We start from the raw sequence: 18,155 nt of genomic DNA, 5'->3' as shown, positions 1-18,155 counted from the left end.
CAAGAAACACAAGATACAAGTAAAATATAAACCAACTTTATTTTATTTTATTTAAATTTGCTACAAACTAAGATTTGTCATGAAAATAAATTCTTCCATGTTCATTAGGTCAGTTGAAGCTGTTTTTGTGAAAATCAACTACTAAATATTTCAGACCATAATACTGTCAGACACACAGACTGTTTTTTTAAATTTATTAACTTTCATTCTCCTGCAGATATGCCATCGCTCTGGCCCTCAGAGAGAAGCAGAGAGTCATCTTCACCAGCCCGATCAAGGCCCTGTCCAACCAGAAATACAGAGAGATGTATGAAGAGTTTCAGGACGTGGGTCTGATGACGGGTGATGTCACAATCAACCCCACTGCCTCCTGTCTCGTCATGACAACCGAGGTGAAATGAAAACACTGTCAAATTTGTCACACCTCACTCCCCGGGGGGGAGGTCTGTGAAAACAAGTTTCAAAAGTAAGATATTGATGTAATGCCCTAACTTTGTGTTTTAATCTGGCAGATTCTGAGGAGCATGTTGTACCGAGGCTCTGAGATCATGAGAGAAGTGGCCTGGGTTATCTTTGATGAGATCCATTATATGCGAGACGCAGGTGTGTTTACAAGGAACACACTCACACATACACATTAACAGCTAACTTACGACACATGGTGAAGTAACTTTCCTCTACTTCATCTTCTTCAGAGCGTGGAGTGGTGTGGGAAGAGACCATTATCCTTCTGCCCGACAACGTACATTACGTCTTCCTGTCAGCCACCATCCCTAATGCTCGTCAGTTTGCTGAGTGGATTTGCCATTTGCACAAACAGGTGAGATGATGCCAGTATCACGCACTGAGACACTGAGCTCTAGGTCTGGTTTGTTGATCAGGCAGTTGGAGCCAGTTTTTCACCTCATGTCAATGATGTGAAAAGGGAAGGGTTTGAAGAAAATGTTGTTTCTCACATCTGATCGGAAGGGTTTGAAGAAAATGTTGTTTCTGACATCTGATCACATGACATGAAACAAAATTATAAAAGAAAGAAATATATCCAGTTATAGACATTACAATTGTAACACATTTATACAAATCACAGCCATTTTTATTGGTTATTAGTAATAGCATTGCCATTATGTGAATATTTTAATCTAATTTAAAAAGACAATTTCTACGGCCATTGAAAATAATGTGAAGTTATATTTCCTAGAAATGTGATAATGCAGTGTGTTGGAGTATCAGTTCATGTTAAAGAAAACCTCTGAATGTGGACCTTTTAGACTCTTATCATGTCATCTCTGATTGGCCTGTCGTTGTGACTCTTTCTGTGTACAATATACGAAGGCTATAAATGGACATCCTTCTGCTTTATTTCATGTCCTTCTGTCATGTTTTACACCACTAACAAAGTTGTTTCTGTCTCATGTCTTCTAGCCCTGTCATGTGGTGTACACAGACTACCGTCCCACTCCACTGCAACATTACATCTTTCCAGCAGGGGGTGATGGTCTCCACCTTGTGGTCGATGAGAACGTAAGAAGGGAAATGTTGTTTATAATCAGAAGGTTTAGTTCATAATAGATGTGTCTTTAATGTTACATCCATAAAATGCATTTTTTTTAAGTCTTTACTAAAGAACTGTTGGTTCATCCAGGGAGACTTCAGGGAGGACAATTTCAACACAGCCATGCAGGTATTGAGGGATGCAGGGGATTCTGGGAGCAGCAGTGGGGGCAAGTGGGACCCCAAAGGGCGCAAAGGAGGCACTAAAGGTTTGTGTGTGTGGGTGGGGGCATGGGGGGGGGCTGTTTTAGAGATTTAAATTGCTGCATGTCTTCAGTTGTCCATGTGTTTGTCTCTGTCTATAGGACCGTCCAGTGTTTTCAAGATTGTGAAGATGATCATGGAGAGGAACTTTCAGCCTGTGATCATTTTCAGCTTCAGCAAGAAAGAGTGTGAGGCCTACGCCCTGCAGGTAGCCAAACTGGACTTTAACAAAGGTGTGTATGCATCAGTTTTTGCATTATATCTTTACTTTAAACACATGACAAGTGAGTGTGTGTACAGACATGTCCTTAAATATGCACTGAGACCAGTTAAACACAAACATTATGACATGTACATCATTGACATTGTAAGCACGTTGGTTTGAACCCTTGTACAGAGTGACTTGGCTCCCGGCTTCTTCGTGCATAGTGAAAGGTTTACATCACACCCTGGAACCGGTGGATCGCAGATGATGTGTTCCTGGTGTGAAAATGTTTTCTTTCTTTTTTTTTTTCCTCAATGAGGTCAAGTCGTGTGTCAAGCTGGTTTGACTTGTTCTAAATTAATGCAGGCAGTTTTTATACAGCATAAATTCTGCTGCTTCAACTGCGATAACAGCAGTTCTGACTCCCCCGCCCTTCTGCTCTACCTTGTATTTATTTTACAATATTTTAATTTCTCACACTGCTTTTTTCTACCTGCTTATTCATCAAGCAGTAGAGGGTGGAAAAAAAAGTCAGATGGTAAGATGATAAACCTTCTCAGCAAAAACAGTGTTGAACTGTGGTTTCCATTGTGTTTCTCAGGTGTAATGTTACACTCTAGGATTCTGTACAGTAAACAGTGGACGTAGGCTTGTTTAGGTGTAGAATGGTTGACTCAGAAAACGAAGGATAGTTATGCAGCCCAGCTGAAGAACCCCTCCCTGGTTACGTTGTTGCAATGAGTGTCATTTATTGTGCATGCACAGCTGGTCCGGTTGTTTTGGGTCATAGGTCAAACACAGGTTGTTTCATGAAGACGAGTCATTGTATATTGGAGGTGTTCCAGCAGTAAATTGAACTTGTGCTGATTCACTTGCTTCAGATTAGAGGTATTTGTTAAATACACATCATATGTTCATGCCCTTAGAAATGAATGCTGTGCTCATGTTGTGCTTGTGGTTCCTGGTGGTCTTAAACTAATATAAATTTGAGTCATTGTCCAAATACTATGCTTCTTGAGAACTCCATAAACACAAAGAAGGATGTGTCCTATGAGAGTCAGATATTAAATTGAAGTAGTTCAATAAGTTAAATGAGTTGATGGAATTTGTACTGTAGTTAACTCAATTATCATAATTATATTTTCTCATTCATTAACCACTCAGTCTGTACTCTGACACTACAACAGGTCTGTCTGTTGATTAAGCCTCACATGTCATGGTTCTATTTCCTCAATGTTGGTCCTGTAATAGCGCTGGCTAGTAAGGCATTGTGGGATATTCAGTTTTTATTCAAGTTTTAGTGTGGCTAGTAAGGCATTGTGGGATATTCAAAGTTTTAGTCTCTTACCCAGGAATATGAATAAATATAATTCAATTTCATCCCACACACTCAGAGAGGACAACAAACCACAAACAAAAATGGAACAAATGTATGTTTAATTATGTCCAAATTGTTTCAAAGTGTTAAAATTATGACACTAACGTTGACGTGTGTAGTTTAAAAGATTCCTCTCTTGTTTCATTCTTTGTGTCTCACTGCAAAAATCAGAGCAACGGTTCTCTAAACCAAGACCGATTATTCCAGAAGCAACCACTGTGGACAGGTTGTTGACGTTACAGTGGAGTTTTTGTCAGTGTATGTGGGTGGGAGCCACGTGGCTCTCTCTCTCTCTCCCACTCTCTTTCTCGAAATTTTCTTCTATTTTTCTTTCTTTCTCTCCTCACGTTTTCATCTGTCATCCTTTCATTCCCAGTTTTTCTTTCTTGGCCTTTAAACCTCCCTCCACCCCCGCCCTTCCTCTCCACCCCCTCTGTACTATGTGCTGTGACACAGTGTTTCTGGGCATCGATTTTTAGAATGACGGACAGGTTGAAGTCAGAGCTTCGACTGGTGCCACAGCATGAGTTCAAGAACAACATTGTCAGATTTACAAAGCAATTAAATACATGACACCCTGTGCTCGACTGACGGGTCAAGGGTGTACTTCAACAATCTGGTTTGACTTTGACCTACAGCAGGACCATATCTACATGGTGAATCCCAGAAAAATAAAAAGTAAGTTTAGGGTGAAGTAGTGTGATGTGACTGTCCTAAACAGATATACTCAGTTGGTATCCTATTGGACCTCCAAGCTGTCGATCACACATTGTGTCCATTCATATTTGTTACATCTTGATGTGTTTAATCAGCTGTTTTTCCTCTAAACAGGATCAGAATTTACAGACTTCATCATGACTACTTAAGACAAAAACCATAAACTATGAGACACAGAAGAGAAAATATTTGTTTAATAATAAAAAAAGAAATTCATAAAATTAAATTCTGTTTCATTCTAAAATCAGTAGAACATTTCCACCTCCATGGCTGTGATTCTGTTATCATCAGTATTCATAATCATCATCATTAGTAGTCGTAAATGTTTTTATGGACCTGGAAAGGAGTTGTCGACGTGTGTATTTTCAAGGCTCAGACTTTCTCCATCTTGTTGTATGGTTGGTGTTATTGATTGTCATTGTCGTCACAGGAGCAATACTTAGCCTGCTGCTAATTTAGCTTTTTTGGATAGAAATGGTGTCCATTCATGATTGAGTCTATGATGTTGGACTGGATTGTTCTGAGATCTGCTGTCCATAAAAATGTCAAAGAGTACTGTAGACCTTTGGTTCAGTATCCCCCCCCCAAAAAAAACCAAAAAAACCACTGTCTTAACCAACCAGACGTTCTACCATTAATCACCACATACACTGACCTCAGTGTGTGTGTGTTTGGCATCACTTCCTTTGTTTGGAAAACATCAGTACAAGTCCCGTCGACACTGAAGTCATTTGGCAGTACCAGTAAGCACTGAGTCTTCAGGCTTCGTGGAAGTCCAAACTATGTGACTAACAGGCACATTGGAAGGAACATTTCCCCAAACAGTTTCAGGAATAAAAGACATGTGACCGACTTTCCACTTGGAACAATGGAACAATACAGAGATGCTGCTGGCTGTGACACCGTCTGGGCTTTATGTTTAGCAGACTGCATTTAGACACAGGGGATAGAGAGATATATTTCCATAGCATCAGTGAGAATTGTTAATGTTGATAGTGTAGTGTAAGGCAGGGATCTTTGTTCAATTATGATTTAGTTGATCAAAACCTGAATAAATTAAAGAATATTTGAATGGTTTTTTTTAAACCACCCAACACACTGCAAATACACACACCAGTATGTGATGCCAAATATAACTGATGACTTTCATTGGTAATTTTATAATTCTTCTTTCAGAGGAACAGGTCATTGGATAAACTACTGAGTAAACAGCTGACACTTCCAGATGAAGAAGTGATGTATTGTGGGTCATGTGTTGCATTAATTTGTCACTTTTAATGTGGAAATGTTTCTTGACTCTTTCGTTGTTATGGCCTCAGTTTCTCTCTGCTTTTCTCCAATGACCACAGACCTGGGTCATGTCTGGGCCACATGTGGTCCTCGAGCCAGTATTTAAATGGGCAGGCTGGAAGAAATGGCTTCCATTCTTTCTAAAAAGCTACAAAAGTGGTTTGGTCTTTTTTATGTTGCAGAGGAAGAGAAGCGTCTAGTGGAGGAAGTGTTTAACAACGCTGTGGACTGTCTGTCCGACGAGGACAAGAAACTGCCTCAGGTGAAGCAGGATGAACAAATAGTTGTTGCTTCATTTTTAACTCCCCAGTGCAGCTATTATGAAACGACACAAAATAACTGTTCCAAAGCCGTGCACGTGTCATATTTCTCTTACTCTGTTCTGATCGTTGCTGGTAATGGTTTAACAGACTGTTGACTTTGTACCCAGGTGGAGCATGTGCTGCCCCTGTTAAAGAGGGGAATAGGTATTCACCACGGAGGGCTGCTGCCCATCCTGAAGGAGACCATTGAAATCCTTTTCTCTGAAGGCCTGCTTAAGGTATTTGAATGTCTTTTTGTTGCCTTTTCTATCTCCTAACTTGGCTAAATTGACCTAAAATATGTCAGAAAAACATTGTGGCCAAGGAACTAATATGCAGAGCTTTAAGTTCAGTGAAGCCGTACCCCTCAATTTCCCAACAAAAATGACAACAGTTAATTACTGCAGTGTGTTGTTGTTGCTCATTAAATTATGAGCAACAACCAATGATTTTTTGACCAATGACCTATTTTTTGACCAATGACCTAAACATGTTTTATTTAAGTTTTGTCATTTTAGTTGAGTAATTAATTACACATTAATAACACTGTTGACAAATTGACTCAACATGCTTTCTAACACCTGTGCATTCTTCCCACAGGCCCTGTTTGCTACAGAGACATTCGCTATGGGCATCAACATGCCGGCCCGCACTGTGCTCTTCACCAGCGCACGCAAGTTTGACGGCAAAAATCATCGCTTTGTAAGAACACATCCACTTTATAGGCTTTCAAGAATGCAAACAACATTTTTTCTTAGAGTTCTCACTGTCTTTATAGGCTTTCAAGAATGCAAACATTTTTTCTTAGAGTTCTCACTACAGTTTGAATTTAAGGGTCTAAGCTAAGACCTAATTAAGATAACTAAGGAAACGATGTTCAGTTTCTCAGTCTCTGAAAGAACTTTGTGAAGTCACTGTTAAAATAAGCGACCTTTTCTCTCCACTGTAGATAAATGACACACAGTGGCACCAATGCTGCTACTTCGTTAATGCCACAGTAACAGTCTATCTGTTACTGTTACTCTACCCTAATAATAATTTTCCATAAGTGTCTCAACCCTTCTGATGTTATCTCTGCTGAAGTCAGCTTCATTTTGGTAATGTGGCTGATCCCCAGCATCTTCGTCATCAACAAAATGAACTTTTCATCACGTTTATATAATGTAAGACTTATCAGCAGCCTCACCCAATTTCCAAAACCGACTTGAGCAGAGAAGTGATGGATGAACTTAGTCTGTATTTACCTTCAGGTCATACATGTTGCTCGCTGCACACTCACAATTCCATTTTTCAAGAAACGCATTGTCTGTAAAACCTTATTTTACTCCTCCTCAAGCCCAAAGTCTGATCCTTTGGTGGATGTTCCTTTTGTACCCACACGTTGAGTATCAAGAGTGATACCTCAATATCTGAGAAACCTGAACCTGAGACCTTGAAATAGTTCAATGTTGCAGTTTTTGTATGATGTCTTGTTTATTGTTTTTCAGAGAGGCAGATGTGTTCATCTGCAACACTAAGCTGAATAGTTTCTAGTTATTTAGAGTCAAGATTTATTCTCTACTTACAGCAGTGACATTTATCATAACATCTTCATCAGAGCATCACAGTTTGCTGCGCTGCCGTTGGCTCATAAGAGTGAGGAATGGACTGAGCCAAATTATAGTGCAACCCAGTTGTCTGTTTATCCTGACATGCTGAAATGGCATTTCTGTGCCTTTAAATGGAACTGCTGCACAACCCGTAAACACAGCCTCTCTGTCTGTCGCCGTACCTGCAGTGAGTTTGTGTACGAGCAGCAGAGCTCTCCATAAACAGCGCTATCTCTTTAAAACAACATCTCCGTCAAAGTGTCATACGACGGCTCCTTTGCTGCGGGGCCTTTATATGGTCTTCAGGTCCTGCAGCGTGCTTGGCCACATAAACAGCCACGTATGGTCTGTGAGAGGTGGTGGGGGCGCTGTGAGTGTGTGTGCGTGTGTGCATGGAGCTGAAGTCTCTTAGAAGCACATTAGTCAGCTCTGCACACACACACACACACACAGACACACACACACAAAAGCTTGAAGAGAATGCGAGAAGGAAGCTGCTCTCCAAGAAGTTCATCAGGAACATCTGGTTTCTCTGACACTGCCAAAGCTCCACGCAGGCACTCACACTCCTCAGTACACACAGCTCTCATTCCACAAAAACCACCGAGTTTCAAATCATGAGCCTGATACAACGATCGACCTCTTTTAAGAAGCAAAATATTCCCATATTTGCCACCTTTTCTACATTTTGGTTTCCCAGAGTAGTAAAAATACACCGATGTTGATGTTGTCACTGTGTGACGTGGTGTTTTTTCCTCAGAGTCTTGTTAAAATAGGGTTGAGCTGCTGCACCACCAAACGTCCATTAATTGACATTAATAATCCTCCAACTACTATGAAAAATAAGATGCCATTTATTGCTGTCATCGATGGCTGCTCCTCTCATTAACACATTTCTTAATCTCTCGTGTGTTTCTCTCTGGATTAGATTACATCAGGTGAGTACATCCAGATGTCGGGTCGTGCTGGCAGGAGAGGCATGGACGACAGAGGGATTGTTATTTTCATGGTGGATGAGAAGATGAGTCCTGCTGTGGGCAAACAGCTACTGAAGGTCAGTCCCCTCCAAAAAAACTTTTTTTTTTAATAGAATAAAGAATTAAGTCAATCACTTCGTCCTCTTTATAAGATACATTTTATTAACCGTATATTCTCATTTAAATTATTATAACAATCGGCCATTTACTCCAGAATTTTGTTTGGAAAATATGTGATCCCAGAGCTGCATTTAAACACCTCTAGTGATTTGAAAAAAAAAAGAAATGTTTACATGTTATTTTAAGGGATTCACTGTTGTTAGTATCAGTATCAGTATAAGGGATTCACTGTTGTTAGTATCAGTCCAATAGTCTTAGTTTAATGTGAAAAGTGACTTATTATTTTAACCTCTGCTCATTTTTTTGTTCAGTTGACGCCAGTGTCATTTGTCAGAAATGTTTCTTTGTCTGTTAATAAGAGGAAAATCAGGCCTTCAGCATTTGTCGTCCACACACACACACACACACCTGTTGGTACATTACAAATGGTAGAGGGACGACACTATTTATGCCACATTCTCTTATTGCTTTCGAATGAATGAGTGTTGGCCAGAGGTTTTAGAATCACTCTTATTTTCTAAAGTGTTTCCTACTGCTGCCCTTGAAGGTACTGATACAAGTGAATGGAAATTGTTATGCCTGCCGTTGTTGCCTTTGTGAATCATTAGGTCATAAGGATTGGCTCAACCAACTCATTCCACACAGAAAGGCCAGGGAATTCTGTGTTACGGTTTTGATTTGACACATTTATAGCTACACTGCTATAAATATGCGGCTGCCGAGCTTTTGTAAGAGATTGTGTGATAAAGTAAAACTGATTGTTGGCACCGTCACACTGCTGAACTCCCCGGGTGTGTTGGAGAAAGATGTTGAACACATATCTGCGGTTTTGGCATTTTTAAGGTCACGGTTGCAAAATCTTCCTGTGGAGTTTCACTTGAGGAACGTGGAACCGTTGTGTGTTTATTCAGACCCTCCCGATTCAGTTTTTGAACGCTGACACGTTTATTATTGTCCGTACAGGAACAAGATCATTGATGTTTTTTGTTATTGACTTTGTGATGTGCAGGGATCGGCCGACCCTTTGAACAGTGCCTTCCATCTGACCTACAACATGGTGCTGAACCTGCTGCGTGTGGAGGAGATCAACCCTGAGTACATGCTGGAAAAGTCTTTCTATCAGTTCCAACACTACAGAGCTCTGCCTGGTGTCGTGGAGAGTAAGTCTTACACAGCACTGCACTCTTCATCTGGCTGAGGTTAGAATGTCCACACCAGTGGGGGGCGCTCCCTGAAGGGGGGCCTAGAGCTAGGACAGTGGGGGGCGCTCCCTGAAGGGGGGCTGAGTGGGGAGTGTGGGAGGTTGAGTTCAGGAGGATTTTAAATTATAAATACTGGTCGTTTTTTGTCCAACGGTTGGGAAATGCACTTTTTTATTTTTTAAAACAAAATCAGCAGTTTTATTTGGGCGAATGTTTTTATAAAACGGTTTGTGTGTTGGATGAACAAAAAACAGTCTCTGTGGAAAAAGTGTGGGAACCACTGTAGACGTACAATTCTTATAAGTTAACACAAATACACAGGTAGGCTACACTGAGACAGGTTTATTTATGAGGCAGATTTACTGATTAGAACCTTCAAAAAGATTCATAACAGCTACAAGATAAGACAAAGCTAACACGAAGACATCAAACCTGGAGATCTTTAGCACCGACGACAGGATAGACATAAACAAAGACAATATGAAACACAACTATCCCCATGTCTGATGACAAGCCTGGCCAAGTAACATGGTCCTCGGTGACTTGGCTGGATTTGAAATAACTGCCTGTATTCACCAACTGTCTCTGACCTGAGGTCTAACACTGGATCTGGGTGTTTAAAGTTGTTAACATTATATACAACAAACAGTAAAAACACATGACATATAAATGTATATCACCAACTGTCTCTGACCTGAGGTCTAACACTGGATCTGGGTGTTTAAAGTTGTTAACATTATATACAACAAACAGTTTATATAATTTAGCCTGTTTGTCCTTGGCTTTTCTTATACACTTTGACCTTCTGACCTCAGGCTCCGAGTCAATGACATTAGTTGAAGCGTAGCAGGTTAGGGTTCTGAATGTGAGAACTTTAAACAGACTCAGAGTGATGTTAGTTAAAAGTCCAGTCCTTTGTACAGCCAGGTGGCGGTCAAGCTCCTCCTTATTTAAACAAATAAACTGTCGCAGTAGTCCAGAGTAGAGGAAGTGAAGATGATTGATCATCTCCAGCTCAGATTTCAGTCATAGTCAGGTTTACGTTTAAAGGTACAGATTTTAAGCTTGATTTACTGAAAGAAGCTGTTTAAGTTCACAGCCTGGCTCCGTGGTAATGAGAATCATTGAATATGTGCAGAGATAAAGAAGCTGGAGGAGCAGTACCACAGCATCGAGATACCCAACGAGGAGAGCGTCATCACGTACTTCAAGATCAGACAGCAGCTGGCCAAACTGGCTAAAGACATACAGGAGTTCATCAACAAACCCAAGTACTGCCTGCCCTTCTTACAGCCTGGGCGTCTCGTCAAGGTAACTATTTTTTTCAAACGCCTATAATCTGTTGAAAAACCAAACAGTTGTTTAACTGATTTTTTTGTAACACTATTTGTGACATCATAGGTCAGAAATCAGGACCTTGACTTCGGCTGGGGGATTGTCGTAAACTTCAGCAAGAAATCTAATGTGAAGGTAGGTTCTCACAGAGTCACGTATGAGAGAATTCATTAACCTGCAGCTGTGATTTACATTCTCCTGTTTTCATTTTAAGACGGTTACAGATGCAGACCCACTGTATGTGGTGGAGGTTTTGCTCCACTGTAGTAAAGACAGTGTGAAAGATGCTGCAACCGAGGCGGCCAAACCTGTGGCTCGAGGAGAGACTGGAGAGATGCAGGTGGGTCAGGAGACGGCATGAGAATAAAAAAAAACACACCAACATATATGATGGAGGAAAAAAGGCTCACACAACATATTCAAAATATTAAACCTGTCAGACATAGAGTAGGGCTTCACAGGTCCCATTCTTCCCAGTTCGACAACTTGAATGTTTTTTTTCTTCTTCACGTGGCATTATTTTTACAAGTGAGGCTAATACTCCAGTGTGACATTGCGTCATTACAGACTGTTACATCTTCATTGATAAAGAGTAGAGAAGAATGTAAAAATAATATTATAGTTAAATTATAGCCCTGGTTTCGATTTTTTTTTTTTAATTGGCATTGAAGTATCAATCATCATCAAATCTGTTTTTGTTCAGGTGGTCCCTGTGATGCTCAGTCTCCTGACGTCCCTCAGCTCTGTTCGTCTGTACATCCCCAAAGACTTGAGACCCTTTGACAACAGACAGCTGATGCTGAAGTCTATACAGGTAAAAAAAAAACAAATAAGATTTATTTCTGTGTGTATAATCTCAACCTAGTGGTCATTAAAGTGTTGTTGCCCTCTTCTGCCCTGCAGGAGGTGCAAAAACGTTTCCCTGATGGCCTTCCTCTGCTGGATCCCATAGATGACATGGGCATCAAAGACCCCTCACTGAAGAAAGTCATCCAGAAGGTGGAGGCCTTCGAGCATCGCATGTACTCCCACCCTCTGCACAGTGACCCAAACCTGGAGTCTGTTTATTCTCTGTGTGAGAAGAAAGCTGTGGTGAGGATCGCTGCTCCATGTCCCAACACTCTTCAAACGTTAAATATTTATGGTATTATTCAGACACAGTGTTGGTCATTTACCCTTTTCCTGTTTATATTTTTTTGATCAGTCATATTCATCTAAATTAAAACTGACCTTCATTTGTTATTCTTTGGAATATAGATCAGTCAAACGCTCAGATCAGGAAGAAAGACGTGACATTTACAGGGCCTCGCCCGTCGACATGAGTCAGAACAGTAGACTTCAGGATAGGTCCATTTAAAACAGTTTTGAAATCCTTATATTTCTTTCTAACATGAGAGAGTTTAATTCAAGGTATTTAAATTTTCTAAACACCATCACCACTCACTAATTGAATCAATTGTCCATACTTAATTAAATAAGTTGGTAAGGTTCCTACACATCCATTCCAAAGTGAGACATTAATACCATTTCTTCAAAGTTTTTATTCAAACTTTGACCTGATTTGTCTGCTCGGTGTGAACAGCGGAAGGGTCGCTCCAGCACACCGTGCCATGTGTTTTTACAATTTATTAACAGTTTTATGGTTTTCCTAAGTATCTGTGTTGATGCCGGTGGAGCTGGGTGGACATTGCATTTTCATGAGTCATGCTGTTAGCTGGGGAATAACACACAAGTAAACACAAAGCTCAGAAAATATGTATCCAATAGAAGGGAAGGTTCAGAACAAACAGAAAAACAACACGGTCCCATTGGTAGGCGTCGTTTCAAAGACATCACCAGCTGCTGCTGCTTCTCCACACGCTGTCAAAATATGTATTTGTACAAAATTAACTTCACCTTAAAAATAAATATCACCAACAGGACATTGAACAGACAGAGAGAAATCTTCAACCAGAACAACTTCCTCGTTCTCTGGTGTCATGTCGACTGGCTCCACTGATGTCACGTGACAACCAGACTGCGTCAGATGGTTTTCATAGTCATTTCCATGTCTCTCTGGTCTCTACTGTGTCCTACTACTGTGTGTATGTGATTGAATTCTTGACTGTCTGGTGGATTCATCACCAGTTGTAAGAAGGCAGAAACTGATTAATAACAGTAATAACACAGTGGCCGTATTCTCTGAGTCTGTGTCTCAGATCAATGTTTTGAAATAATGAACGGTTGATCAGCTGTGGGCTGCTGTGTGTGTGTTTCAGATCGCAGCAGATGTGCGAACAGCCAAGAGAGACCTGAAGAAAGCACGCACCGTCCTGCAGATGGACCAGCTGAAGTGCAGGAAGAGAGTCCTGCGGCGCCTGGGCTTTGCCAGTCCCTCTGATGTCATCGAGATGAAAGGCAGAGTTGCGTGTGAAATCAGCAGGTGGGAAAAGAACAACACAGACTCTCTGTTGTTTTACACTGTGATGTACAGATTAGCAGGACGTCACATGGGCTCACTGGTGTCCAGCATCGCTTCCTGGGTTTCAGCTGTCGGGGAAGTCATATTCAGATTATGCAAATGAATGATTTGGCAGTAAAAAAAAAACTCGGCTTAGTCACCAATGTTGACGTATGACTTTTTAATCATAGGAATCTCAGTGTAGCTGTGGATTAATCATGAGGAATCAAAACATGATTAATTATGATTTATCGTGATTAATCATGATAAATAATGTTCATAATTTATTATGATAAATCAAAATAATAATTAATTCTGATTATTCCTTTAATATTTTTTATGATTAATCACATTCATAATTTATTATGGATAATCATTAATCAAAGGTAAATCTTCATTCTTTAATATGACAATATTAATTGTCTGTGAATTGTCAGAACACATGGACAAATAACAGCAGGTAAATGTGATCTGTGTTTAATGATCAAAATAATGGAATTATTAACAGAAACAGGCTTCAGTGAAGCTGTTGTCATCAGTGTTAATCAGTCTACTGTTTGTTGACTCTGTATTAGAGCAGCGTTAAGAGGACGGACAGTAGTGTTTTTACTCAAATTTCAAATCAGGGTTGAAGCGTTAATTTCAACCGCGCATGTTTTGTCGTGATTTTCATGGTCACATGAATTTAACGTCCTGTCTGTTGATCCACCTCTGTGTGTGTGTGTGTGTGTTTTCACAGTGCTGACGAGCTCCTGTTGACAGAGATGGTTTTCAACGGCCTCTTCAACGATCTCACCGTAGAACAAGCCACAGCGCTTCTGTCCTGCTTTGTCTTCCAGGAGAATGTAAGAGAACACACACATACATACGCACATACTGTACACACACACACGCACATACTGTACACACACACTGTCTTTAGGCTTTTGTGTAAACGATGCCAAGACGTGAGACTGTTCCTTCCTGTAATGTGTGTTTGTCTGACGTAACGATGTCCGTTCTCAGTTAGATATTCCAGAAATGAACACCAAGAAAAGCTCTGTCTCTGTGTGTTCACGTGTGTGTGTGTGTGTGTGTGCGTGCATGTGCTCAGCTGCTGTGTCATAAAATCAGCAGCTGCTGCTCAGTTCCCATGACTAACATCAGGTTCATCTTTTGACATGCTAATGCTAACGCATATAAGGAGTCACACACGAAATAAAATGCTAATGCTAACGCATATAAGGAGTCATACACGAGTGTTAAAAATACAATGTCCGTTTAATTTAATTTAATTTTTTTTTTTATTTAATTTTTAATTTTAATTCTGAAATAAAGTTTATTTGATTTTAAATCTTAACTAATCCATCGTCTTCTCGAATAGGTCTGAGCTGATCCCGGCCCTCCAATCGACAGTAGCTTTTTATCATACTTTTAGTTGCATTACTGCCACCTGCTGTGTACATTTTCCACAGAAAAGTAGCAGCACTAACTGATACAAGATCAAATACTTTAGATCTAAGTACTTGTATATAATGCTGAAGGGATGATTCCTTTCGTCTAGAACAGGTTTTCAAAACTCTAAAAAAATGTTAGTATATAATATAAAAGTTATAAAATGTTTCCACCTTCGCTCTTCAGGCCAGTGAGATGCCAAAACTGACTGAACAACTGGCCGCACCTCTGAGACGAATGCAGGTGAGAGCAGAGCGCCGTAGTCGTGGCCTGTGGTGAACTTTCAGATGTGACATTACACAGAGTCTCCGGTCATTACTTTAATCATTTCTCTGTGGTCAGGAGTGTGCGAAGCGCATCGCCAAAGTGTCTGCGGATGCCAAGCTGGAGACGGACGAGGAGTCCTACCTGAACCAGTTCAAACCCCATCTGATGGACGTGGTCTTTGCCTGGGCCAACGGCGCCACATTTGCTCAAATCTGCAAGATGACAGACGTCTTCGAAGGTGAGTCGCTGGTGCAGTGGACAGTCGAGAAGTTCTGAGACAGATTCAAGTTTGGTTAAAAATGTGTGTGTGTTTACTCTGATTTGATATAAAAACCTGATCAAACAAACACTGAGATATGACGATCAACTCTGAGACATCTGAGAGGTGTCTGCACATGGTTTAGTGAGTTGGACACATTTACTAAAAAAAATAGAACCTCTGTGTTGGTAACATGGTGTTATTCTTTTATACATGACAGTAATAAGTTCTTGAAAAAGTTTTCATTAATAAGTTTCTCAAACATGAATCAAAGAGCTGTTGCAGGCTCGTAAAGAGCTCTGCACAGGGACAATAATATTTTCTATCACGATCACTGCATTCTCAATGAGTTGTCAGAAAGTACGTCCTAGGCTCGAATCCCAGAGGGACCTGGGTACAAAGTCATTTTCCAGGTGTTTGTTTGTTTGTTTCCGACCCGTCCCTGTCTGAGTAGCATCTTCAAACTTTTAGCCGGCTGTTCAGCTTGAACCACAGAAATAAAAAAAAATGGAGCCAGGCATCGGCTCATTGTGATGTCACAGCTCACCGAGCCCAAATACCTCCTCATAGAACTCGCCTCAGTGATTTATGAAGTACGTCTTAATGTGAACCATGTCCCATGTCCATCAGTTCTCCTCAGGTTTTATCAGCTGGCTGAAGAAAGACACAGTGTTGTGGAGTGATGTAATCCTGAGTGGATGAACTGCAGGGAGTCGTGTGTGTGTGTTGGCACCGGAGAGTGGAAATATGACGATAATTCAGCTGATTAAAAAAATCATATCTTCTTGTTGTAAATGATAAGTTGAAAAAACATTGACCAGATAGTTTATTAAGAGCAACTTTAACAACAACACTTGCAGTTTGACTGGAGTGTAGAGAAAACTGCAACTGAGAAATGGACGCAAAAGAAATTGTCTCTTTACCCCCCACACACAGACACACACATACACACTATGTGCAAATATTTGCAGTGAAGTGTGAGCTACTAAAGAACTGAACAGTTTATACTGGAGTGGGAGAAGAGACAGGAAGGCAGCAGGAACTGGTATGATGACATGTGCGTCACTGCATCTCCTGAAGAGGGTGACTCTGAGCAGCAGGGTTGATTATTGGGTTCTCCGCAGTGTTTACAAAATTACTAAAATGTTACGAATGTATCCACGATAATGACTTTCTGTTTACACAAAGTCTTTATAAAAAGCTGTTGTTTAAAGTGAAGTAAACATAGCGAAACAATTTGTTTGTAGTGACATTGTGGTTGTTGACATAAAAAAAATCGTGTGATTACTCAACAGTAATGGATTATTTAAGGGCAAGTAAAAATAAAATCGAAGAAAATCTTTATTTATTTTACCCACATCCCTCTTTTTGGGTTCTTTCGTCATTCATTAACGCAGGCAGAAAAGTTTTAAGAAAAGATTCAGAAAATGTTTTTCTATGAAAATAACTAAAGTTTAAAGTTTAAACACCGCATGGAGACAGCAGACTAGGCTAGAGGACGTCTTCAGGACCATGTCAAACTGGATTCTTTGCTTCATGTCAGTTCTTTTCAAATGTTTGGACAAAGAACTTCTTTCCCAGAGTTTCAACCAAATTTGGTTTAATTGACGTAAACTCAACCACAATGTAGTTTGTTCTAGTTTTTAAAAATAAAAATGATGACGTTCACCACCAAACTTGAAAAACATTTTAAACTGTGTACCATTGTGTCTGCGACGTAGGGAGCATCATCAGGTGCATGCGGCGTCTGGAGGAAGTGCTGAGACAGATGTGCTCTGCAGCCAAGGCCATCGGTAACACAGAGCTGGAAAATAAGTTCGCTGAAGGTGAGGTTCATCCATCGACCACAGCAGCTGCTGTTAATGTTCTGGAGCATTCATTCAAAATACTGACTGATAAGACGGGGTGCAACTAAGGTTCGGGACTGGAGTCATGTCGGCCGTTGTTAAGGACAGGAGGTTCAGGGGATGGTTAGAGAGTGCATTAATTCATTCTTTTATTTCAAATTTCTGTACAACAACAGCAAAGAAGACTTTTTAAGTCAAAATGAAGTCCAAGTGAAGTCACTCATGTTAAAGTCTAAGTCGAGTTCCAAGTCCATTTTAGTCCAAAGTCGTCATATTTATGACTCAAATAGAAGTCATGTGACTCCAGTCCACACCTGTGGTTGTAATTGAATTTGTTGCGATTTTAAACACATGAAACTAAAGATGTTTACTGTGTCTCTGCAGCGATAACGAAGATCAAGAGAGACATCGTTTTTGCTGCCAGTCTGTATCTATGAAGAGCTGATGATGAGAGGAAACGTCACTTCGTCAATAGTCTCTCTTGTCCAGGACTGTATCGAGGTCGATATTGTTCAACACTGTTCAAGTGTGTTTTGCAGAACTTTTTTTCTTCCCTTGAGATAATTCGTGGAAACAACTCTTTTGTAAGTCAAGGATGTGCTTAGCAACAAAAAAACAAGTCGGGCTTTAATTTTATGAGAAAACTTAAAATGACAACTAACACAATCTTGATGTTATTGATAAGCATCATTTCTGCTTCTTATTAGACATCTGTACATACTTTGTAACACATATTTTCAATAAAAGTCTGTATGTCGACTTATTTCTAACATACAGATTATACAAAAACTACAATGATGCTTATTTACTTACAATTACAATTTTAAGAACAACCTTCCAAATTTCAACCTTCAAGTGACGTCCAATTGACCTGCAAATGACGTCCAAGTGACGTCCAAATGACCTCCAAGCGACGCCAAGTGACCTCCAACCGACGTCCAAATGACCTCCAAGTGACGTCCAAGTGACGTCCAAATGACCTCCAAGCGACGTCCAAGTGACGTACAAGTCACCTCCAAGTGACGTCCAGGTGACCTC

At 40.3% G+C, this 18,155-nt stretch overlaps 1 protein-coding gene across 1 annotated transcript in view; it reads left to right on the top strand.

The window, feature by feature from the left end:
* mtrex (Mtr4 exosome RNA helicase) overlaps nt 1-17,907 on the top strand; it is a 19,589-nt gene extending 1,682 nt beyond the window's left edge. Inside the window, exons 6-27 of the mRNA XM_008326035.3 lie at nt 218-392; nt 513-603; nt 696-820; nt 1,423-1,521; nt 1,643-1,760; nt 1,857-1,988; nt 5,528-5,607; nt 5,776-5,886; nt 6,248-6,349; nt 8,165-8,290; nt 9,343-9,493; nt 10,674-10,846; nt 10,937-11,005; nt 11,085-11,210; nt 11,574-11,684; nt 11,774-11,962; nt 13,129-13,292; nt 14,050-14,155; nt 14,931-14,987; nt 15,087-15,249; nt 16,992-17,096; nt 17,502-17,907. Of these exons, the coding sequence (XP_008324257.1) occupies nt 218-392; nt 513-603; nt 696-820; nt 1,423-1,521; nt 1,643-1,760; nt 1,857-1,988; nt 5,528-5,607; nt 5,776-5,886; nt 6,248-6,349; nt 8,165-8,290; nt 9,343-9,493; nt 10,674-10,846; nt 10,937-11,005; nt 11,085-11,210; nt 11,574-11,684; nt 11,774-11,962; nt 13,129-13,292; nt 14,050-14,155; nt 14,931-14,987; nt 15,087-15,249; nt 16,992-17,096; nt 17,502-17,554 (2,626 nt within the window). The 3' untranslated portion in view covers nt 17,555-17,907. The remainder of the gene's footprint in view (nt 1-217; nt 393-512; nt 604-695; nt 821-1,422; nt 1,522-1,642; nt 1,761-1,856; nt 1,989-5,527; nt 5,608-5,775; nt 5,887-6,247; nt 6,350-8,164; nt 8,291-9,342; nt 9,494-10,673; nt 10,847-10,936; nt 11,006-11,084; nt 11,211-11,573; nt 11,685-11,773; nt 11,963-13,128; nt 13,293-14,049; nt 14,156-14,930; nt 14,988-15,086; nt 15,250-16,991; nt 17,097-17,501) is intronic.
* The last annotated feature ends 248 nt before the right edge of the window (nt 17,908-18,155 follow it).

Source organism: Cynoglossus semilaevis, chromosome 14, assembly GCF_000523025.1.
Source record: "Cynoglossus semilaevis isolate Cse_v1.0 chromosome 14, Cse_v1.0, whole genome shotgun sequence".
Taxonomy (NCBI): Eukaryota; Metazoa; Chordata; class Actinopteri; order Pleuronectiformes; family Cynoglossidae; genus Cynoglossus; species Cynoglossus semilaevis.
This window is presented reverse-complemented; position numbering and strand designations above follow the sequence as displayed.